The 25519-nt window shown below is 37.1% G+C and overlaps 4 protein-coding genes across 5 annotated transcripts; 2 read left to right on the top strand and 2 right to left on the bottom strand.

The window, feature by feature from the left end:
- Positions 1-5368: 5368 nt before the first annotated feature.
- On the bottom strand, positions 5369-6025 carry LOC117621618. Its single transcript, XM_034352186.1, has one exon. The coding sequence runs from the start codon at positions 6023-6025 to the stop codon at positions 5369-5371; it is 657 nt and encodes a 218-aa protein (XP_034208077.1).
- A 10508-nt stretch (positions 6026-16533) lies between these two features.
- Positions 16534-19409, top strand: LOC117622164 (RHOMBOID-like protein 5). Its single transcript, XM_034352739.1, has 5 exons — positions 16534-16978; positions 17581-17744; positions 18022-18203; positions 18666-18922; positions 19028-19409. Exons 1-5 carry the CDS (start codon positions 16710-16712, stop codon positions 19104-19106), a joined length of 951 nt encoding a protein of 316 aa, XP_034208630.1. The 5' UTR covers positions 16534-16709; the 3' UTR covers positions 19107-19409.
- Positions 19410-20850: 1441 nt separating this feature from the next.
- LOC117621410 (RHOMBOID-like protein 5) lies at positions 20851-24254 on the top strand. 2 transcript variants are annotated; one of them, XR_004584915.1, is made up of 6 exons: positions 20851-21295; positions 22064-22227; positions 22314-22489; positions 22754-23010; positions 23107-23221; positions 23888-24254. XR_004584915.1 is itself a non-coding variant. In XM_034351859.1 (5 exons), the coding sequence occupies exons 1-5, from the start codon at positions 21018-21020 to the stop codon at positions 23162-23164; spliced, it is 933 nt and encodes a 310-aa protein (XP_034207750.1). In that variant the 5' UTR covers positions 20851-21017; the 3' UTR covers positions 23165-23582. The 2 variants fall into 2 exon arrangements, 1 of the variants encoding a protein (XP_034207750.1); XM_034351859.1 differs by lacking the exon at positions 23888-24254 and having other exon boundaries at positions 23107-23582.
- A 27-nt stretch (positions 24255-24281) lies between these two features.
- LOC117621617 (DCC family protein At1g52590, chloroplastic) lies at positions 24282-25338 on the bottom strand (the record flags this gene model as incomplete). Its single annotated transcript, XM_034352185.1, has 4 exons — positions 24282-24480; positions 24598-24690; positions 24991-25098; positions 25241-25338. Coding segments are annotated over 4 exons (381 nt in total), but the record flags the coding sequence as incomplete, so codon positions are not given.
- Between the last annotated feature and the right edge of the window lie 181 nt (positions 25339-25519).

The following is a 25519-nucleotide window of genomic DNA, read 5'->3' as shown; positions in this document are numbered from 1 at the left end:
TGTGATATGAGCATTGTAATTAGTTAGACAATTCATTAAGCAATCCTGAAAAGAACCTCCATAGCTAAGAATTCTCAACATAGCACCAAAAGAAGCTTTCATTATTAGAGAGGGCAATGCATGAAAAAGTACGAATGAAATGCATAATGCCCTAAATCCTAAATATGTACGTGTTTTATTCAGCAAAATTTATAAAAACTACAAATGAAAAGTTTGGCAAAATATACAAGCTACAGAAAAATGAGTGGTCAAAATAGAAATAAGACTTCATTATGGCGATAAAAAGAAATTTCTGCATAAAATTGTTCCCGGAAAAGCTTTTCCAATTCATAAACCACTAGATCAACCAGAGATAAACCTTGTTCAAGCTTTTAAACCAGGGGCGGAGAGATAAATAGAGGAGAGAGATGCATTGGGGTTTCAGCCGACGCGTTTCTTCTTCCACACTATCATGTACGGAAATGAATGTCCTAGAGGCTAGAAAGGGTTCTACTCCTTTCTTCTTTCAGTCTTCTTCTCTAACGTCAGCTCCATTTCTTCGGCTCCGCTCATCAGGACCAAAAATTGTAAGTTCCTACAGTGTTTCTTTCCTTTTTCTGTCAATTTCGAAAAATCGGCTCCTAGGCACTAGGCGGCCGCCTAGGCGCCGCCTGGGCGGGTCAAATATTTTTTAAAAATAAAATGATGGCCTTGGCTTTAGTTTTAGTTTTTTTCTTCGCTGATGGGTTTGGAGTTTTGATTGATAGAGTAGAGATTGGGTTTGATTTGAAAATTATGCTCTCATGGATTGGCCCCAGAAGTCAACTCAGCTCTCATGGAAACTCAATTTGTAGTGTTGTAACGTCGTTTGCCTGAAGTGCCTGATGCCTGATGTGCAGTCACTCCCGGTTCTTGTTATCTAAAATGTTGATTTTGTTGCTGATCTGTAGGGCAGTAGCTTCCTATGCCTGAAGTGCCTGATGTTTCGTTGTATTTACTTGGCATGGAACTTGTTATTTGTAGCGCTGATATGTTTTTTTTGTAGTAGTTCTTGCACTATTTAGTCTTCAGCTTTTGAAAAACTTTAATCGAACTATGGAAGTATCTTGTTACAATTTTCATTTGGCTTCGCAGTATGGAACTCTGTAGCATTTTCTATTAAATGCCTATGCAATTTTCTTTTCATTTACATTGCACAGTTTTCCCTGAGCTCAAAAATTGACCGTAGAATCTACTTTTGAATAATGAAGGTGCGGTGAAACATTAACTCAACCCCCATTCAACATTCTTCTCACTAATGAACACAGATTATCTAAAGGCCACGTTGGCTTTGCCACAATTCTCCTTCAGTCGCCACAACCTCCTCCTCGACAACCACCACCACCATCACCATGAGGAGCATGATAACTAGCTGTTGTGGCCAAAGCAACACCAGCTCCTGCCATAATAACCAACCCACAATCCTTAATCACTCACTCGTCTGCTTCGCTTCTGTCTCCAAGCATATATTCTGGTTTCATTTCTCTTCACAATTTTACGAGCGTGATGATATATTATTTATTATATATTAATGGAGTGGAGATTGGGTTTGATCTGAAAGCCATGACGTTTAGGGTTCTTATTGCTCCTTTTTTTGTTTTAATTTTATATTTTATGTATATGAATGTTACTCTGCAGTAACAACTCCCTTGATATTTTTTTCCCCCAATTATAGCTGAGTTTTGTCTATATTGTTAGAATTCTATGGTTGTTTTGTATATTTTAGAGAAATGGAGATTTTGTAGAGAATAAGAGAAAGTGAGAAGGGACTGTTCTATTGCATTTTCACAAATAGTTGGCTTACATAGTGTACTCGCTAGAGGAGAGAGAAGAGAGATTCTTCTCTAACCAATTTACAGCTGTCATCCCAAATCTAAGCTAGAGAATCAACATGGACTATGATCCAATGGTTCTAATTACATCACAAATAAAATAAACATAAAATGATAGAAATAGAGCTTGGTGACTTTGGCATCAAGAAAGCAGCTGCAAGATTACATTCCAACACTCCCTTATAATCCTTTAGCTAATTTCACACCAAGTACGCTTCTTAAACTAACAAAGCGATCCTTAGGCAAAGCCTTGGTCAACATATCTGCTATTTGATCTTCTGTCTTGCAGTAGATTAGCTCAATTTCTTTTGCTTGAATAGCTTCCCTGATGAATGAAATTTTCGACTGATATGTCTAGTTTTCTGGTGATGAACTGGATTCCTTGCCATTGCAATAGCAGAAGTGTTATCACATAGGATTGGTGCACCTTCTACTTGTTCTTCGCCAAAATCCTCAAGCACAAATCTTAGCCACTTAGCTTGTGAAGTTGCTTCTGCAGCACTCACATACTCAGCTTCTGCTGTGGACAAAAACAATTGTGTTTTGCTTGATAGAAGCCCAAGAAAACATGCTTGAGCCTAGTGTGAAAGCATATCCTCAGGTGTTTCTCATATCATCCTCATTCCCTGCCCAATCACTGTCACAATACCCTATTAGAGTAGTTGTTTTCCCTTGCACAAACTCAATGCCATAATCAAGTGTGCCCTGTATATATCTCAGAATTCTTTTGGCAGTTCCCATGTGTTTCTTTGTGGGATTGTGCATGAATCTAGCAAGTAAGCTAGATGCAAACATTACATCTGGTCTTGTGGCAGTCAAATAAAGCAAGCTCCCTACTATCTGTCTGTATTCACTCTCATTTGCTACTTCACTTCCATCTTCTTTGCACAGTTTCTCATTCATCACAAGTGGAATTGCCACTGACTTGCAATCTTTCATTCCAAACTTCTCAAGAAGTTTCATTGCATATTTCTTTTGATGAATAAAGATGTGCCTATCTGTTTGTACCACTCCCATGCCAAGAAAGTGATGCAACAAACCCAAGTTTGTCATCTCATAGTGTTGCATCATATCTTGCTTAAACTTTTCAAGCAATTTGGAACAACTACCAGTATAGACAATATCATCTACATAAAGTGAGACAATAATAATACTTGAAGTGTCATTAGTTTTGACATAAAGAATAGCTTAACTAGAGCTCTTTTTGAATTCTGCATTGTTGAAGTAGGCATCTATCTCATCATGCCAGGCCCTTGGAGCTTGTTTCAGTCCATATAGAGCCTTGTTCAACTTGTACACTTTGGTTTCTTTATTCTCTTGGACATAGCCTTGTGGCTAGTCAACATAGACTTCCTCCTTTAGAATGCCATTGAGAAAGGCAGACTTCACATCCAGTTGATACAAACTCCATTTCTTTTGTGCAGCAAGAGAAATCAAGGTTCTGATGGTGTCTAGCCTTGCCACTGGGGCAAATGTTTCATTGTAATCGATTCCAGGTTTTTGTGAATAGCCTTTAGCCACCAGTCTAGCTTTATTTTTCTGCACAGTGCCATCTATATTAAGTTTGATCTTGTAGACCCACTTGACACCAATTACAGGTATGTCAAATGGTCTGTCAACTAATTCCCATGTATTGTTCTTCTCAATCATCTCTAATTCAGCCTTCATTGCATTTCTCCATGATTCATCTTCAAAGCTTTCAGGTTCCACGATGCACATGTTACATTTTGCCATGATTTCATTAATGCTCCTCCACTTGTGAGGTGTGTGATCAAAAACTTGAGACCTGTCAAGTATTTCCTCATCTTGAGGTATAATATCTTCTTCGACTTGCATTTGAGTATCCAAGAACTGAGTTGGTTCATCAAGTACCATCTGTTCATGTTCTGCATTACCTTGGTTTTCAATTTGCATAGGCATTCTCAACTCTACGTTACTAGTATTCTCCCATTTCCATGAGGCATCTTCATCAAAGTAAACATCTCTAGACAAGATAATCTTTCTAGTTCTAGGATCATATAATCTGTACCTTTTTTCACAAAGTCCATAGCCCACAAAAATGCATTTGTGACCGTTTTCTTCCAACTTGTGTCTTAATGCTGAAGGGATAAGCACATGACATAGAGATCCAAACACTTTCAAGTGTGCAATACCTGGTTTTCTTCCAGTGTAAGCCTCAAATGGTGTCACCTTCTTAAGAGACTTAGAAGGACACCTGTTGAGTAGATATACTGCAATATTAACAGCTTCTGCTCAAAACTCATAAGGAAGACCCTTTTCACATAGCATAGACTTTGCCATCTCTATCACAGTCCTGTTCTTTCTCTCAGCTACTCCATTTTGCTGAGGAGAATATGCTACTGTCAGCTGCCTTTGTATTCCAACCTCACTACAATACTCATGAAACTCATTTGACATGAATTCTCCACCTCTGTGACTTCTTAGGCATTTCACCTTATATCCACTTTGCAATTCTGTCATAGCCTTGAACTTCTTGAAGCATTCAAAAGCATTTGATTTATTTCTAAGAAAATAAACCCAAGCCATTCTTGTACAGTCGTCTATGAATAACAGAAAATACATGTTTTCTAACATGGATGCAATTTGCATTAGTCCACAGATGTCTGTGTGTACCAATTCTAGTGGAAACTGAGCTCTCCAAGTGGATTCTGCAGGGAATGAGTCTCTATGTTGCTTTCCTAGTTTGCAGCCTTCACAAACCTCAAGATCCTTTTCCAAACTAGGAAGGCCATGAACCATATCTTGATTTTCAAGTAGCCTAATGCTTTGATCATTAAGATGTCCCAGTCTCTTGTGCCAAGTTTGCAAGCTGTGTGTCACACTTGCTCTCAGCACCAACTGAGTAGCTGGCACCATTGTGAGAGGAAAACACCTGTTGCTAGTCATTTGAACTTTAGCAATAGGATTTTGCAGTGACCAGTCATCGAAAATTGTCACCATTACTTTTCCAAATACCAGGCAATTTCCATGCTCCATCATTTGCCCAACACTAAGCAAATTTTCTTCTAATCCAGGCACCAACATCACTTCTTGAATGTGCTTTCTGCCCACTTTGGTTTCTATCACAAGTGTGCCTTTCCCTGCAACTTGGACTGTCTCTCGAGTCCCATTTTCACCTTGGAATTTACATTCCTTTGAATATCCACCAATAGCCTTTCATCTCTAGTCATGTGGTTATTGCAACCATTGTCAACATATCATGAGTTGTTCATCTTCACATCTGTCACAACATTGCAAGCATAAAACAAAGTTCCAGTTTCTTCAATCTGGTTTGCATAATTCACCTTCTGTACAGATTGATTTCCATGGAAATCTCTGAGTATGTGTCCAAACTTTCCACACCCTTTGCATTTTGGCTTTCCTTCAAACCAACACTTGCCATAGTGCAGTTTCTCACAATGCTTGCAGGGTATTTTGGTTCCTTCATGTGATGCATTTGATTTGGGAGTAGAATTAGACTTGTTACTCCAATTCTTTCCATTTGACTTCTAGTTCTTCTAGGATTTGTGATTTCCATAAGAACTTCCACTCTTAGAGTTTTTACTCTCTATATTCATACTAGTAAAAGCCCTTTCTGTGGAGTTTTCAGTATGCCTATCTAATATGAGCTCAAAGATCTTCAGAGATGCAACTACTTCTTGAACTTCAAGAGTGTCAAGATCCTTAGAATGCTTAATCACAGAGCATATAGAATCATACGATCTAGGCAAGCTAATCAGCAATTTCTGCACAACTCTTTCTCTAGACAACTCTTCACCGTAACTCTTCATTTGATTAATTAAATCAAACAGTTTAGCGGTATAAACAGACAATGGTTCACTATCCTTCATACGAGTATATTCAAACTCTCTACGTAGACCTTGCAACTTGACACTTCGTACCTGTTTATCGCCTCTAAACTTCTGCTTTAGAATATCCCAAGCACTCTTTGAGGTTTCTTCATTCACTATTCTGGGGAAGATTTGGTCTGAGACTGCACTTTGGATCAATCCAAGTGCACGAGCATCCTTCATCAAAATCTCAGCCATTGTAGACTTCTCCACTTTAGAAGCCTTAGATCTTTCTTCTTTTTCCGTTCCCTTCTTTGGATATGAAGCATCAAAACCATTTTCAACCAAATCCCACAATCCATGAGATTTCAAAATGGTTTTCATTCAAATGCTCCACAAATAGTTTTCTCCATTGAAAACTAGCGTGCGAAGCTCAGCAGTGCTTGACCCTGCCATATTAGACATCAGATTCAAACAGATACGCCTCTTGGAATGTTGAGTGAGCTCAATTTCACCTCAACCAAACACCAGCTTTTGATTTTCACAGATTCACGCCCATCAACCAACCGAACCTGGCTCTGAGGCCATGTTAGAATTCTATGGTTGTTTTGTATATTTTAGAGAAATGGAGATTTTGCAGAGAATAAGAGAAAGTGAGAAGGGACTGTTCTATTGCATTTTCACAAACAGTTGGCTTACATAGTGTACTCGATAGAGGAGAGAGAAGAGAGATTCTTCTCTAACCGAATTACAGCTGTCACCATATGAGGTGTTTACACTTGTCATCCCAAATCTAAGCTGGAGAATCAACATGGACTATGATCCAATGGTTCTAATTACATCACAAATAAAATAAACATAAAATGATAGAAATAGAGCTTGGTGACTTCGGCATCAAGAAAGCAGCTGCAGGATTACATTCCAACATATATTGCTTTTCTTTCTCAGTTGGTTAACTATTTGAATATGCAAGACATGGATAACATGCAAGATATCACATAAAGGATACACGAATTCAAATTTGAAGCTTTTCCTCAGGAAATAATACAAGACATCCTATGTAGGCTACCCGTTAAATCTTTGATCAATTGCACTGCAGTGTGCAAGACATGGATGTCAATGATCATGAACCAAAGCTTTATCCGCCACCACTTCAGCCTAACAGTCGATTTTGCTAACCAAAATGAAATTGACCTCCTCCTACTCCACCAAATTTTTGGTGAAGGCAGCACCTACCACCCCAACATGTACATTTGCGAGGTAAACGACGAGGTTCGGTCTGTGCATTATGATAACCAGGCTCTTGATGTCTACTCAAAGATAGAATTTCCAATTGCTCCAAACCAAAAGCTGCTCAATCCACTTCTCCGTGTGGTCGAGTACTCGTGACGGGGTAATCTGCCTTGCGGATGATATCTCCTGTTATGGTTACAACTTCTTTATATGAACCAAACCACCAAGTAGGATACCAAACATGCCCTAATTTTCCTTGGGCATTCATATTTACACTTTTGTATTTTTCTCATCATACATCACAACATGCTTAACATAATAATACCATATTTTTGTCATATATACTCCTCCTTTCCCTAGAACAAGATCCTGTAAATACAAAAATAAAAAATTGATTACTTTAGACGAAACTCAATAGTGGAAGTTAGAACCTGTTAATACAAATATAAAAAAATTGCTTAAGAATTTTTTACATGTGATTACTTTGATTGCTACTTTAGCATAAAAGTGGAAGTTAGATCAAGGGCTTAACCAAATTCCTAATTAGAGAAGTATGATGCACATCCATGGTGGATGTGTGGTTTGTAGGGGCTTTTTTCTTCCGGCAGCTACAAATGGGCTAGGCTGCCGTAAGGAACGAATTGATGAAATTATCCCATGTGTCTGAGTTCAGAGATCAAGCTCCAAGAATGCTTCGAAAGAACAGTAGGGCCTTAGGACACACCTTGGTTACCTTCACCAACAAAAATAACAACAGCTTACAGATAAATTCTTGGCTTGGCATGAGAAGCTTGTGGCATGGGAGCTGAGCATTCATGAGTTTAGCATGAGAGAGAGAGAAATGGCTGCGATTCCCTATGAGACACAGAGTTTTTAAGGCATGGGGGAAGGGATTCGTTGAGGAGAGAAAGGGGGGAGACATGAGGGCAATGGGTGGCTTAAGTGTTTTTCCGGCAGCTCAACAAAGGTGCTATCAAGTGCTGGAACAATCTGCCGAGAGAGAAAAATGGGGCGAGAAGGATGAACAGAGCACAAATTTGCTGGGTTTTGCTGGTGAGAGAGGAAGCTTGCTATCTGGATGTGGTTTGTGGCTAATGGTGAAGTATTGGGTGTTTTGGGTAATTTTCCAGCAGCCTGACAAAAGCTATGTCAGACTCTAGAATAGCTTGCCAAAAGAGAAAACGGGAGAAGATAAAGGAATATGGCACGAAATTGCAGAGTTTCAGAGATGAGAGATGAAGCTTGATCTCTAGATGTGAGTTTTTTGTGATAGGTATGAAATGTCTCTTTTTATAGGCGCTGGAAGCTATCATTTTCCAAGAAACCCTAATGGTTTCTATCCAATTTGGCCAAGCTTTTTCCTTCCTTTCTCCTTCATTCTTTTGACTTATCTTATTTTGGCAAGATTTTCTCTGGCCAATCTCACAAAATCAGGGGGTTTTGGGAGCTCAATGCTCTTCTCGCAGCGGCCTCAGTGGAGAACTTCCATTTTCAGCCATCTTTCTTCCATCTTTTCTCCCTTCTTCTATGGCTAGATTTGATAGGGGGAAAGCAATGGGTATGTACACTGGTTTGAAAGGTGTATTGCTCAAGTATCCTTTGGTTTTTTGATGCCTTGTGTTGAGATTTGTCTTTGGCCATGTGCTAGAGATTTCCAGCAGCCTGCAAATGTGAGTCGCTTTTGGCTTTTGTCATGGTTTTGTCTCCAGCCATGTGCTGGAGATTTTCAGATATTCTGTTGGTCACTTGGGCCATTCTTTAAGGTAATGGGCTAGTTCACTAAAGGGATGAGCCAACTTCTCAAAGTGATGGGCTATCTTTTCTAAGGTAATGGGGTATTTTCTCTCCTTTATGCTTACCTACATATTTGGGCTCAAGAAATGGACTTGAGTTTCGGGGCTCCCAAGCAGCCCAAAACTTCCATTTCTCGGCTCATCAATGGGCCTCATAAAAACTCGTAACCATCCATACCACAACTCGCTCAGCAAGCCCCAGACATTCACGTGGCTTGGGCCCACTTAAGCTTGTAGCGTGGCGTGTTGCTTATTTGCTTAGCGTGGCACATGTGCAAGCGGGTATGACCAATTCTTGCGTACCCAAGTTGGGTTTCTTCCCAAGTTAGGTGTCGTATTGGGCTAGAAATTTATTTGGGCCCAGCCTTGGATTTTTTGGGCCTCAACATGGTTCAATCCCTATCATATGGTCAATCACTTTAATATCCTGTTTAGTTATGAGTCCACGTTACAAGGCTCGGCAATATTGAAACTTGATTAATTATCAACACTGAGATTAATTATTAAACACTAAGATTCATTATTATTTTTTACCCACTTGTAGCGGGTGGGTTGTCCAACTTAGCTTAGTCTCTGTGTCACATCGCAATCACAGAACCACATTAATTAATAATGTTTAAAGTAAAGTGACTTTGCAAATTCAATGGCAAAGTGTATGATCTCTTATGTGGACTCAGCATGAAAAGCTCTTATGGAGCCAGAGCTGAGATTCTGAGAAGAGGGAAAACACCTCTGTATAAAAGGTTGTGCCTTGCTGGAGCTGCATCACTGCATGACCAGTCAAAAGAGTCTGTTGTTTTCTAGGCACTAGTTAGCACAGACAAAATTGGCATGCCTGACCGGTACTTAGCCACTAGCTTCGCAGTGCTTCCTCCTTCAGTCAGGACTCAGGACTATAAAATCCCACATCGAAAACAATGGAATCAAATTTCCGAATCTTTCGGCCATTGAATCATCAAATTTGCATAAATCTCTTCCGGAGAGATTATATTTATGCATGCACCAAGCTCTCAGAGCTTCACACCAAAGCTCCTGTACATAGCTTTGCCTACACCAATAAAACTATCGAACCAGCGTTTGGCCACAAGCTCCCTGAGATTTTTGATAATTTTGAAGATAAACCAGTAGTTGCCGTAAAGGTTAGGTATCCTTGTGTTGGTGAATCGATTAGGAGAGAGTTTGTTGTAATAAATCTGGTAGCAATACTTTCAAACTTCATTCCTACTTTAAAGTGGTGGAGATTGGTCGAGAGTGTACAACAGTTTCCAGTTTTTATCATGTCTCAAGTTGCCCTTTGAGCAAGGGAAGCTGCCCATTTCCATCCACTTGTGCATCCTGCTGTTTTGGTGGTAACTTATGAACAAGGGGAATGTTGTCTCACACTATGTCGATGATCTTGAAGGGCATGATCGGATTAACCCACATTGAAAATTCACACTCCTATAAAGGTGTTCATAAACAAAGCATTATGATGGTTTAATAAGTTTGGTTAATATTGAAGAGTTGGGCTAATGGGCTTGGTTATAGGTTCGGCTTTGGATTTGGCTTTCATTCATAATAATTATAGAGTGCTACTATTTCCACCAACCTGTCCTATTTTCCCACTCACCTTATAATCAAAGTTTTAAACATAATTTTACCCCTTTGTAAAATTACATTTAAGGACTTGGAGAAAAAAACCTCAAACTCTCCTTAAAATAAAATAAAATAATAAAATAAGATTTTCTTTATGAAAACAAATTCTCTCTACCTATGTCTCCCCCTCCCGAGCCACCCCCAACCCATCCTTGGAATCTCTACAGCCACCCCCTAAGCAACTCTAGCCACCATTCCCCTGCACCACTTATTTACGAGTCTTGTTCAGCAGACTAGATTGTTGGGGCTTTTGGTATCTGAACCAAATCTTGAAGGAAAGCTTAAGATGATGTTGCCGCCATGAAAGCTTGAAACTTTACTTGATTCTTAAGCAAGACCAAGTCAGGGCACACATAAATATAACAAGTAGTAAAAGAAAGAAATTTTCATTTTTCTCTTTTCCTTCAGGAAGAAATTTTTTCCCACAATTTGAATTTTTTTGAGAAAAATTGAAGCTCACTCTTCTATAATCCAAATTCCTAAGAGGAGGAAGACAATGGAGGCTCTAGTTTGCAGAAAATTGGAGAACCCAACAATACCCATTTCAGAAGGAGCAGAGAAAGCAATAGTTATAGAGAAGAGTTATCTAATGCGTGTAAGGAGCGGGAATTATGGAGGCTGAACGTGGTGGGGGAGGGAATGATGGCTTGGGTTGAGGGCTTCAGGGGTTGGGGTGGGTCGGGAAGGTAGGGAGAGGAGAGAGACTTGTTTATATTTTATTTTTATATTATTTATTATTAATATTTTACTTTATTTTGATTGAATTAATAATTAAATGGCATTTTATGAATAATGGTGATGAAAAAATAGAATTGTGTTTTTTCAAATTTACATGGTGGGTGAGAAGATAAGGTGGGTGGGAAAATAAGACAGAGATGTGGAAATAGCAGCACTCTAATTATATTAATCAAAGACTTGGGCCTTGGGCTTTGGGCCTTGGGGCTCTGGAGAAATCTAATTAAGACACCAAACGAAATAAGCAATTTATTTTTTCTACGTCCATTGAAATTCAAGTACTTACTATTTATTAAGCCATTTGTGAAATCATTAACATATTTAAATATTCACTAAAGAAATAATAATTAAAACATAATTACTAACTAAAGTAATTCAAAAGAGTAATGCTACAAATATTACATTTTTATCCCACATTTCTATACTACATGATGTGGCATGTCCATATTACATGCCACATCAATTAAATCAATGAAGTGTATTTTAATTAAGGCAATTAGAAAAACAAATACTGGAATAAATAAAAAAAGGAGAGAAAATATTAAAGAATTTTAATTGATGTGGCGGTCCACCTCAGCTGCCACATAAAATGGTATAAAGATGTGGTAAGAGTAGCATTAATGCTACACTTACCACATTTTAATCCCACATTTCTATACCACATGATGTGGCATGTCCATATTATATGTCACATCAATTAAATCAATTAAGTGTATTTTAATTAAGACAATTAGAAAAATAAATATTGGAATAAATCATAAAAGAAAAGAAAATATTAAATAATTTTAATTGATGTGGCTGTCCACCTCAGCTGCCACATAAGATGGTATAAAGATGTGGTAAAAGTAGCATTATTCTTAAATAAAAGAAGATGGCCTAAAAACAATTTTTTTTTTTTAATTAAAACCCAAAAAATAAATAATAAACCATTCCCGACGAAAGTTTGTTGGCACAAATCAATGTTGGCGAAAGGCGCAGAGTATAGCCGAACGGCTATACTATTTCTTTTTTAAAAAAAATCTAAAAACCGGATATAGCCGCACGGCTATACTTTATATATATATATATATATATGGGCAGCACAGGGTCCAGGTGCCACGTGTCACACCAGTAAAGCCGAGAGGCTATACTATTTAAAAAAAAGGCATAGGCGCCACGTGTCAAAAAAGCAAAGACAAGTGCCTATACTATTCTTTTTTTTAAAAAAAAAAAAAGGGGAAAAACCGGGTATAGCCGTTCGGCTATACTATTTTTATTAAAAAATTAAAAAATCCGAGTATAGCTGCATGGCGGTATTATTTCAGCACCTTACGACTCAAAAGTTTAGCCACTATATTATATTGTAATATAAATTTATAAATATAAATTATTTTTATTCAATAATGTGAGAATTTTATGTGTCTTGTTGAAATTTTTGTAATAAATATGTGTATTAAACACGAAAAATACGTATGTAACTGTATAATATGAGTATTATACATTTGCTTTTCAAAGACTTGGGCAAGGGCTCTGGAGAAATCTAATTAAGACACCAAAACGAAATAAGTAATTTATTTTTTCGACGTCCATTGAACTTCAAGTACTTACTATTTATTAAGTCATTTGTGAAATCATTAACATATTTAAATATTCACTAAAGAAATAATAATTAAAACATAATTGCTAATTAAAGTAATTCAAAAAGGCTAAGATATAACTTAATTACATATATTAAATAAGGGAAACACAGCGTCTATGTGCCAAGTGTCAAAAAAGTACAGCCGAGAGGCTATAATATTTTTTAAAAAAATTAGAAATTTTTTAAAAACCTAGTATAACCGCCCGGCTATACTATATATATTTTTAAAAAGAGACCTACACAGCGCCTAGGCTCCACGTGTCAAAAGAGTAAAGCCAAGCGTCTATACTATTTTTCAAAAAAAAAATTAGTGAAAAAATGAGTATAGCCGTGCGGCTATATTAATTAAAAAAAATTAAAAATCCGAGTATAGCCGAACGGCTGTACTATTTTGGCACATTACAACTTAAAAGTTTAGCCACTATATTATATTTTAATATAAAGTTTTAATTATATTGTCCAATATTGATCCCTACATTTTCCATTTTCTATTTTCTAGACATATACCCATCACTCTATAAATCTGTGTGTAAAACCCAATTTCAAATTTATATGACCGGTAGGATATAAGAGGTCATAGTATTTCTATGTTTTTACATCCACATTAATTAATAATGTTTAAAGTAAAGGGACTTTGCAAATTCAATGGCAAAGCGTATGATCTCTTATGTGGACTCAGCATGAGAAGCTCTTATGGAGCCAGAGCTGAGATTCTGAGAAGAGGGAAAACACCGCTGTATAAAAGGCTATGCCTTGCTGGAGCTGCATCACTGCATGACCAGTAGTCAAAAGAGTCTGTTGTTTTCTCAGGCACCAGTTAGCACAGACAAAATTGGCATGCCTGACCGGTACTTAGCCACCAGCTTCGCAATGCTTCCTCCTTCAGTCAGGACTCAGGACTATAAAATCCCACATAAAAAATGATGGAATCAAATTTCCGAATCTTTCGGCCATTAAATCATCAAATTTGCATGAATCTCTTCTCGAGAGATTATATTTATGCATGCACCAAACTCTCAGAGCTTCACACCAAAGCTCCTGAACATAGCTTTGCCTACACCAAGAAAACTATTGAACCAGCGTTTGGCCGCAAGCTCCCTGAGATTTTTGAAGATAAACCAGTAGCATCTGGAAGTATTGCTCAAGTGCATCGATCGAGAGCTACTTTAAGATTTAGGTACCCTGGTCAACATGTGAAGCCCCATAGTAGTTGCCATAAAGGTTAGGCATCCTCGTGTTGGTGAATCGATTAGGAGAGAGTTGCTTATAATCAATATGGTAGCAAAACTTTCAAACTTCATTCCTGCTTTAAAGTGTTGGAGATTGGATGAGAGTGTACAGCAGTTTGCAGTTTTTATCATGTCTCAAGTTGCCCATTTGAGCAAGGGAAGCTGCCCATTTGCATCCACTTGTGCATCCTGCTATTTTGGTGGAAACTTATGAACAAGGGGAATGTTGTCTCACACTATGTCGATGATCTTGAAGGGCATGATCGGATAAACCCACATTGAAAATTCACTCTCCTATAAAGGGGTTTTTTTTTTTTTTTTTTTTGTTGAGGACTTTTCCTATTGAAAGGGGCGATAGCATATTAAACTCACACACACAACACGGATGCTAGGATTCGAACCCAGGCTATAAACAAAGAACTATGATGATTTAGTAAGTATGGTTAATACTGGAGAGTTGGCTTAATGGGCTTGGTTATACGCTCGGCTTTGGATTTGGCTTTCATTAATAATAATTATATTAATCAAAGACTTTGGCCTTGGGCCTTGGGGCTCTTTGGCTCCGGAGAAATCTAATTAAGACAACCAAACGAAATAAGTAATTTATTTTTTTGATGTCCATTGAACTTCAAGTACTTACTATTTATCAAGTCATTTGTGAAATCAGTAACATATTTAAATAATCACTAAAGAAATAATAATTAAAACATAATTACTAATTAAAGTAATTCAAAAACGCTAAGATATAACTTAATTACATATATTAAATAAAAGAAACCGGATATAGCCGCCCCGCTATACTTTATATACAAAAAAGGGCAGCCCAGTGCCTAGTGCCACGTGTCAAACCCATAAGGCCGTCCGGCTATACTATTTTGTAAAAAATTTATGAAAATTTTAAAAACCGGGTATAGCCGCCCGGCTATACTGTTTATATATATTTAAAAAAAGAGACCAGCACAGCGCCTATGTGCCACATGTAAAGTAAAACCAAGAGCCTATACTATTTTTTTTTTTTTTAAAAAGGAAAAAACCGGGTAAAGCTGTTCAGCTATACTATTTTTATTTTTTTTATAAAAAATTAAAAATCTTAGTATAGCCGCACGGCGGTACTATTTTTGGCCATTACAGCTAAAAAGTTCAGCCACTATATTATATTTTAATATAATTTTTTAAATATATATTATTTTTATTCAATAATGTTTGAGAATTTTGTGTATAATATGTGAATTTTGTGTCTTGTTGAAATTTTTGTAAAAAAATATGTGTATTAAACATGAAAAATGCATATGTACCTGTATAATACAAGGATTGTATGCTTGCTTTTCAAAGATTTGGGCCTTAGGGCTTTTGGGCTCTGGAGAAATCTAATTAAGACACCCAAACAAAATAAGTAATTTATTTTTTTGACACCAAATGATAAATTTAGCTCTTGTAATTTGTTACGAGTTTTCCTTTCGTCATTGTAGATCCAATTTGGGCGATAGTAGCCAAGTACTTTCTAGATGTTGCAAGTCGAAGGACAACTTTAGAATTTTGTGTTTTTTCGGTTATATGGACCAATTTTCCGTTACTACAAAATAGACGAAACTTTGAAAGAAAAAAGACTAGATTGGAGCCAAAAATTATCTTCGACTTTCATCATAGGCAAACGGTTATTTTTTATCTTTGTAATTTATTGATTTTATGTCTTTGGTCTTCGTAGTTTCAATTTGTAAATTTAATCCTTATAATTTTGAATCCGTGCAATTCAATTGTGTCAAATTATGTCAAGGGCTGATCCAACAGTTTCCCTGTGAATTTGTGTTGCAAAATTGGCTAGTCGATTCCTATTAACAGCAATAGACATTAGAATGGAGCATGTCATACTTTTCCTTTTCCTCACAGCTAGAAATCCAATCACAACAAATTTTCGGTGTTAATTACTATATCTGCAGTTTATGTCTAATGCAAGTACTGACGGCCTTAATTTCAAAATATAAAAATGTTGAATTTGAAAATGGAGAATAGTAATCATTAAGCGTATGCGTTTATTAGTTATTACAAAATTTGGAGATATATTTTTCCTCTCATAAATTCAATTTCCAAGAAATTCTAATACTTACAAGTAATGGTTATGGAATGAAATTGATTATAATAAGAAATGGGAAGTCGGGAATTGGAATTATTCTAATACCTATGTATTAGTAAATACAAGACTGTGATCAATTAGGAGGTATAGTTGATCCCATTCTTATTTATTATTCATCCTATTCCCTTACTTGACATAGGAAGAATTTGGGTTTTTTTTTAAAAGTCCTACCGAAGAAACCCTTAATTTCAGTATTAGGCCTAACTTATAGAACGCGAAGTTATGCCAAAAAGAGTCAGATAATGCACGCACAACAAAGTTACGTCATACAATGCGACTAGCCACAATAAGGTATCGAACTCATCACAAATATATCATCCTTGTAATAATGTGAGTTGAACCTTAGACATCCTCCAACTAAATAGAGACAATTACAACTAGACCAAAAGCTAGATTTCCTTCCTTTTTTTCTTTTTTCAAGAAAGGAATTATGGAAGGCCATTAAGTCATGTCCACCGCACATCTATTAGCGGGAAAAACACGTACCTTATTTAACTAACAACCCAACAAGACTCGTTCCTTGCCACCCAAAACCTATATCTCTCTCTTCTCCCTCAACCTAACTTGGTGCACATTTGCATCTGCACCTGCAACCCTCGCCAACACTGCCGGTGCAGTGTGTACCTCCTCCTCCCCAGCGCAGCACACATATACCGAATTTGATATAATATCTTCAAGAAAACCAAAAAAGAAAATGTATCCACCACCACCCGCGCCATACTATGCTCCACCTCCACCAGCGTATTACGCGCCGCCACTAATGCCGCCACCACCAAAGCGGTACTCTCCGTGGCTGGTGCCGCTTATCTTTTTGGTGAATCTCGGGTTGTTCATATGGATCATGTATGAGAATAATTGCCCGTCTAGAATTTCAAAGGATCAATGCATGTTAGGCCAGTATTTGGATAGGTTCTCTTTCCAACCCTGGAAAGATAACCGCATGTTTGGTCCTACCCCTGAAACGTAAGGACTCTCTCTCTCTCTCTCTCTCAATGTTTTCATTTGTTTATTTCTGTTCTCTTATTTTTCTATTTATGCTAATGGGATTACAAAACTTGTTATGAGGGTAATTAATGTGACGAAATTGAGATGGGTTTTGCAAATGTTAGAGAGCAATTATTTCCATGTAATTTGTCCTTTTCTTTTGGGATGGAGAGGTGGAGGTTAAAAACCATAACCTACGAATTTCGATTACAATTAGGGGAAAGTAATTGATCTTAAGGACCTAAAGATTTCAAGTTATAATTGGAATTGGGTGAAAAGTTAGACAAAAGAATGTAGCTAGGCTAATTGATTTGATAACCTATATGATATCCATCACTTAAGTTGTGATTGGAAGTGAAAGGAGATATCCATCATTTAAGTTGTGATTTTATAACCAACTTCAACAAAACTTTCTAGAGTGAGGAAAAATGGAAAAGCAATACAAATTTAGCAACCATCCCTAATTCTCTCTCTCTCTCTCTCTCTCTCTCTCTATTGTCTGTTCCCTAGTTCTCAATTAGGCCATCTTTAATTAAGCTTCTACTAATTACTGATTGTGCAAAACCTTAATCTATTTGCAGACTTCAAAGACTAGGAGGCCTTGATAGAAAACTAGTGGTGGATGGTGGTGAACCATGGCGCCTTTTGTCCTCCATGTGGCTACATGCCGGGCTGATTCATCTGTTTGCCAACATGCTCAGCCTTGATTTTGTAGGACTTCGGCTTGAGCGGGACTTTGGATTTCGTAAGAAATTAACATTCATGATATAAATATATATACATTTTCTATGTTAAGGATGTTCTAAATTTAAGAAAAGTGCACACATCTTTCCTAGGGCTATCCAACATTGTATTTCAATGATCGAAACCGTCTATGTTTTAGGTTATCTTTAAAGGATTATCCTTTCAAAAAATCGTCCGATCTTGATTTAGCCCTTGAATAGGAAGTTTACAATTCAAGTAGTCAATTTTACATGATGAATGCTTAGCTAACTGTTGTGTGAACTGTTTGGATTTGGCAGACAGATTCGTATTCGTGTATGTGCTAGCTGGGTTAGGTGGAAATTTAGCGTCTTGCCTTAATATTATCAAACACGACTGGTCAAGCAAGACTATATCAGTTGGCGCATCTGGGGCAATTTTTGGATTGTTGGGAGCTTCCCTTTCTGAGCTCATCACAAACTGGACAGTCTATGACGATAAGGTAACGCCTCTTTTCTCTTTAGTTATTCCCCTTCTTATCTGTAACTCTTTAACTGGCAAATAAAAGTTCACATAAACTCTAAGCTCAAAGTGCTGATATTGTGTTTGTATCCAAAACTGCGTGGTTTCCTATTCGGGTTTTCCTTTAATTTCTTTTCAATATAAACTCTAAGCTCAGAGTGCTTAACTTAAATTTGGGCAGAAGCACAATGTCACAAGAGCATAAGCAGAAGTCCTATTTCCCAACAGTTAAAGTTCGGACTGCTTATATTTTCTGTTCTGATATTGTGTTCATATCCAAAACTACGTCGCTCTACACTTCCATTTAATTAGCTTTTCAATGCAAACTCAAAAGCCAAAATGCTTAACCTTAAATTCCAACATAACCACAATATCATCACAGGAACATAAGCAGAGATCCTATTTCCCACACCTAATCTAACCTCTTAATTTTCCTATTCAGTGCTCAACAATCATGATACTCATCCTCAATGCTGCCCTGAACTTGGCTATTGGGTTTCTACTTAAGATGGACAACTCAGGTCATGTAGGAGGACTCGTCGCTGGATTTTTCCTCGGTTTTGTTCTTTTTGTCAAGCCTCAGTTTGGATATGTAAGCAGCAAGTACATTCCATCATACCATCAAGTCAAACGTACACCAAGGCACAACTTCTGTCAATATTTTCTAGGGCTCGTTGCTTTGGCCGTGTTGGTTATTCTGTAAGTTACTAATTTCATTTTCTCTTTCGACAATCTGTTCAAGGTTAACCATTGAAAGTTAGCTATCCAGTCTCTGATTAAAAAAAAAAATGTCTTAATTTGCAGATATGGAGTTGGCTTTGGTAAGCTATTCAACATAAAGGAGATTAAAGAGCATCTGCCTGACAGCGTAAAAAACTATTGAGCTTGTATAGGTTTTGAGTAATGAACAAACCATAGTTTCTTGACGGTTCAACTGCATGTTCTTGAAGAATTGCAAGTATAACACAACAAAATATATACTTGCTTATGTACGCAAATCATATGTATGAACCGCATGCATATGTATCGTTGATGTATATATATACCTGCCAATGTGCATATGTAAGTGTACATGAGAGAGATGATTGTGGGGATTTAAGAGAGGTCAGTATTTTGTGGATTGTGAGAGAGATGCTCAGATGAGTATTTCATAATTTTAGTAATCACAACAATTTTTTAGCGATCTTCTTTTGGTTTCAGAATTTTTTTCTGCATTTTTCGGACTAAGCAACCCGAGCATTTTTCACAGAAATTTTATTAGATAATGATGAAGTCGATTTCATTCCGTTTTAATGAAAGCAAAACTTAGGCTACAAAACAAAAGTCATGATGTCTGCAGTTGCCAATATGCATACCCTTTAGTATGGCAAGATTAGTATGCGCTAGTGAAAAATGTGCGGCGGTCATCGTGATGTACGAATCTCACGAGGAACCTACAACCATCCTGAAGAAAGAAAGAAAAAAAAAATTGTAACTAGTGTACGATCTATTGCATCTTTCATCGATCCCAAGATACCTTTGAGTATGGCCTTAATTTCACATGACCAAGACACCCGATTTGACAAACACTTGGGGCATCTTGGCTTCACTGTGATATCATTTAAAGCCCCATAATCAATACACATCCTTCTTTTCTAACTAAAACAACTGGAGATGAAAAGGGTCTATTGCTAGTAGGCTGACTGCCGGGTGCTGGCACACAACATGCGTCATCATCATGACTCGACTTCTGTTCAGAGGTAAACCTTTGTGTTTGGTGAAAGACAAACAGAATGAGACTGCAAAGAGAATGAGTAACAGACCGAGTAAAAATGATGAACTGCATTGATTTCACAAATGCCCTGTTTGTTGACAACATAATCACCAATACAACTAAGGCATGAACCAATCCTAACAGCCTAACCAGAAACTCCTATCAAATTCTAACACACTTATGTTGATTCAGCTTCCTTATCATTTGGAACAAGTCATCATAGCTGGCAATCAACTGGTCAATGTCTGTGGTTTGAGAATATGAAAATTTGTGGTAGAAGGCTGTGGCTGATGTGCCAAGTCCTGTAACAAATACTAAACTATATCCTGGTTGGTTTTGCTGGCACAATTTCTCCATGTAACAAGAATCTACAATGGGATGAGTTAGAGCGGTTGAGCACCAAGTACCACATCATAGAGATTCTTGGATGTAATTTTTAGCAAAAACCAAACCGAACCAATCCAATTATCGTTAAGTATCATAAAATTAGCACATGGAAAATTATCGTTAAGCATCATAGAATTAGCACTTGGAAATTTTAAGTTTTAGTATGAAACAAGCTTATTTTTACATTTTTAAAAAAATATATAATCTGAGAGAAACCGATGGAAACCACATTTCAATATGGATTGGTTTTTAACTTTTCATGAAAAATTAATTGAAAGCAGTTCAGAAGCGTCATGCAGCATGGTCATTAATCATTCAGCTTCCTCTACGTAGCTAAAGTCAAACGTCTTGTTTACTAATCCCAACTTTTTTTTTTCTCCCTTTTTGTTACTTGTTCTGTTTGTTTTTTTGTTGAAGAATGGAAGGTTATAACATAAAAGGGGCATAAAGTAATTTCCTCACATCTATTATCGGGGAGAGTTGCCAAACTTATCTACCACCCCAGCCAAACTTGATCCTTGCCACCCAAAGCCAAATATTTTTCTCTCGTCTATCTCTCCTCCTTGTAACTTGGTGGTGCACATTAGCATCTGCCACCGCAGCCAATAGTGCAGGTGCAGTGTGCACCCCTTCGCCTTCCTCCCCGTGGCCGAAATGGGGAAGAGACCGCCATCCTCTGAAGACATGGAGAAGGGACGTGAAAAGGCTCGACCTTCCATGCCTCCACCACACTTATGCCCCCCACCACCAAAGCCATGGGTGCCGTGGCTCGTGCCGATCATATTTGTGGCCAATGTAGCCGTGTTCATTTATACCATGTACGTCAATGACTGTCCATCAATCGACGAGAATAAGTGTATTCTTCCTTTTTTGAAGAGGTTCTCTTTCCAACCCTTCAAAGAAAACCCTCTCCTTGGTCCTGCCGGACTCACGTAAGAATTTCCTCTCTCTCTCAATGATTTCTATTTTCAGTTTATTTTCTTGTTTCGCAATAGAATTTATGAGGCTAATCTTTTCTTTTAATGTGTTTCATAATCCTTACCATTTTCTCTTCTTTTTTTTTTCTTTTTTTTTTTTTTTCCTTGTGGATGGTGGAGGTTTAAAATTAATAATCAACTGAGGTATGAGAGTGGAAAACAAAAACAGAAACCATTTGTATGGAGTTTGATTACGACTAAAGCATAACTCATTTGAGCTACCTACAAAATTGAAGGTGTATGGAAAATTTGAGCAACCTATAGAGTCGGCCTGTTGGCTAGCATTGTTAGAGGCTTGAGAATTGCTCAGAACATGAACATGCCATTCAATACTCTGTTTGGTTCTGTACATTCATATACTTCCGTCTATGCAATCTCTTCGAATTTGAAAGAAAAAGAAGAATTTTCTTACTCAAAAAGGGCTAGTTCCAATTAACATTTGGATTCTTATGTCTTACTTAAGTAACCTAATCTCTCTAGCATAGTGTCACATTCTCCCCTCTAGGTCTTGGCAACTTCACTGCCCATGATTCTATGCCACCCCAAAATGTAGGGACAGTGGATTTCAGCAGCCCGAGCCAAACACGGGAAATCTGTCCGGTTGCTCGGCCAATTTAGAAATCATTCCTAGCGCAACTAGGCCAACTCTAAGCTACAACTTATTGCACATAGTCAGCATGCTCAATACATGAAAAACCTTGATCTAATTGCTACTGTTTGCAGTCTAAAAAAACTAGGAGCCCTTGAACGGCAACTAGTGGTGGAAGAGGGCGAAGGATGGCGCCTCTTGTCTTGCATGTGGCTTCATGCGGGAGTCGTTCACTTACTTGCCAATATGCTGAGCCTTTTATTCATAGGAATCCGGCTTGAGCAGGAATTTGGATTTAGTAAGAACTTAAGATTTAGGAGATTTTAACTCAGTTTTTACATGAGCAGTGCATGCTAACCATTCTCCACTGTTTAAATTTGGCAGTCAGAATAGGACTCTTGTATGTGCTTGCTGGATTAGGTGGAAGTTTAGGATCGACTATGCATCTTATGAGAACCACAAGCCCGACTATATCAGTTGGTGCATCCGGAGCACTTTTTGGATTGTTGGGAGCCATGCTTTCTGAGCTTCTAATAAACTGGACAATCTACGTAAATAAGGTAACCTTTCTTTTCTCTTTCTCTGGCTTTCAATCACTCTTAACTTGTAAGTCAAAGAACCCACAACTATGCCTGTGAACCGCCATCAAATACAATCAATATGACCTCTAACATGTATGTGGCACTCACTGTTATATTGTAAGATCACATGTATGTTGTGAGAGGTAGACCATATATGACAAGCTCATACAAATTTTAAGCACAACTATAATTATAAGCACAGATCTATGAGGGATGCATCTAAGATCTAACTTTGCTATTCAGTGCACAGCGCTCCTGATACTCATTGTTGTCATTGCCCTGAATATGGCTGTCGGGTTTCTACCTAAAGTGGACAATTCAGCTCATATAGGAGGATTCCTTGCAGGATTTTTCCTTGGCTTTATTATTCTTGTTCGTCCTCAATACGGTTATATACGCCGTAAGCATCTTCCATCAACCTATGACGGCAAACATAAACCTAGGCACAAGGGCTATCAATATGTGCTAGGGAGCGGTGCTCTTGTTATCTTAATTCTTGGGTAAGTTTCTTTCCTTTAGGCAATTTACTGAATACCAATGAAAATTAATCAACCTCCAGTCTCTGATTAAGTTTTATGTTTTTTCATTCATTGCAGATACACATATGGCTTTGGTAAGCTATATGGTCTTAAGGCACTGAAAAATCTGCCTTAAGTTCTAGAAATCAAATGAATATTCTTGAGAACTCAACTGCCTACTCAAGAATTTCAGGTATAACACCACCTCCTCAACAAGACCGACAAAAGAAAAAGAAAAACAGAAACACACCACAAATTGTACTTCCTTATATCAGAAAAGGCTGAAACACATGCATATCTAAAGTGAATCTAACTTTACTGCTGACATATGGATGTATATTTGTGAATGTTCAGATGTTGTAAATGTATGTATATGTACGCTATGCATATATCTTGAAAACCAGACAACTAGAAGCTACTACAGATTTGAATACAGTTTGACATATGCTATATTCAAGTTACAGTGCTCCAACAGATATAGGAAATTAAGCTACATGAATGATCACTTTATACTAAGTTTGGCTTGAACACTGTTTCAGTATTATTTATTTGAATCCCACAATTAGCAAAAGTTGTAGAATATACCACACACATATGTATACGTGCAAACATATATATATATATATGTATATCGTACGAAGTTACTGATAAATAATTTTTTATTCTTTCTTATCTGTAAAGGGTTCATATTGTCTTTAACGAGATGGTTGCTTACACCGATCATGCCAATGACAAGTGAAATATGAAATTAGTAAATTATGAAACTTCCATTACTAATAGTCCTTGATTGAATTTCCTTTTGTTTTCGTCTGAGAATGAGCATAATGAGTTTAACACTAAACTTCAAGATGGTAAACAGGGCTGTGAGAAAGACATAAATACCTATATGGTATCACCCCAAATATACTCAAAACATACTTGCGGGTGTGCATGCACGCTCACTTGACCACAAAAACAGGACCGACAAAGAGATTTTAGCACGGGAGAGGAACAGGGTGTAAGCAAAGACAGCAGGGAGTCTTCTAGGATAAGGAGGAGTAGATGAAGACAATGCTATGTTTTAGTCAAGGTAGCAATGTAGATGAGTTCTGTAATTTCTATTTCAGAATTTTTCTGCATTTTGATTAAACACCCCAAGCATTGTTGATGGAAGATGAGTTAGTCTCCCAATTCACATGCACACTGTACTTCTAGATGTCTTGTTAAAATTAAACTATATAGTAATCAACTTGAGAATGTCAATTAGACAACTCTGAAGGAAATTTTATTCTATTTAATGAAAGCAAAACTTAGCTTACAAAATCAAAATTCATCAGATCCGCACTTGCCAATATACATACCTTTAGTAGGAAAATTAAGTATTCTATTGCCTATAGCTCACATGCGTCTGAGCGACCAAAAATTGTGTAACGGTTGTTTGCAACATTGTCATATAGAAAATCCCGTATGAAACTGCATTCGTCAAGAAGAAATAAAGTCATGGAAACAGTTTATTATCGATTGCTTCTTTCATCAGTTTTAAATCTTAGCATACAAAAAATATAAAATAAGAAACAGGGAAGGACTTACAGAGGTACAAACTGTAGAAAGAATGCTAGCTGGGGGAAGGGTAAGTCTATGTATTCCATTATCTTCACAACAGCTTCTGACTTGATGAAGGATCTAAAATTCACCATGTCAGCTCTCATTTTTATTCATATAATCCCTTTATAAGATATATCTGCTACATTCTAAGTTATTTAAGATATAAAAAAATGTAAGAGGTTGGAAGCATCAAACTGAGAAAGTGTTTCACTGAAAATAAAATACGTTAAGTAAGAAATGACAACTATTTAGATGGAATTTAAAGTCGGAATCATTTATCATAAAGTTAACTTGAAGATGGTAAACTCAACTTAGGCAGACTATGTTTGTAGCTTATTAGAAACTGCACTTAATAAACACAAAAGTCATTGTAAATACCTATCCTGTTCAACAAGAACAACACTTGAAATATCATCCGGAGCTCTTCCGGACCTTCTTAGCAGTTTCTTCCCTGCTTCACTCTGGAGAGCTTCAAACCTTATTCTCCTGTCAGTGGTGGGTTAAACAAGAATAAGAAAACTGAAGATAAACCTCATAAGACACCAAAACATTTGCAGTCATGAAACATATGGATGACATATATCATAATTAGAGTCTACAAAATATTAAAGGAGGAGGAGAATCGAACCTATTTCGATCATTATCACGCACGAACTTCACACCTCCATTACATAAGTTACAAACACCTGTAAAACAAAGATTAAGAAACAAAAATCGGCAATCATGTGATGAAGTTTAACCAAGTCCACATTGACCAATTGAACTTAACTCTTAACACATTTTCGTTTAGAACATATAAAGGACCATAAGAAGCATAGATAGATACACATAAACCACTAAAAACCACAAAACAAAATCATCTTACATATCAAATGCGTAAAAATATCTTAAGTCTTTATTTCCCATT

The sequence above is a fragment of the Prunus dulcis genome, chromosome 3, assembly GCF_902201215.1.
Source record: "Prunus dulcis chromosome 3, ALMONDv2, whole genome shotgun sequence".
Taxonomy (NCBI): Eukaryota; Viridiplantae; Streptophyta; class Magnoliopsida; order Rosales; family Rosaceae; genus Prunus; species Prunus dulcis.
This window is presented reverse-complemented; position numbering and strand designations above follow the sequence as displayed.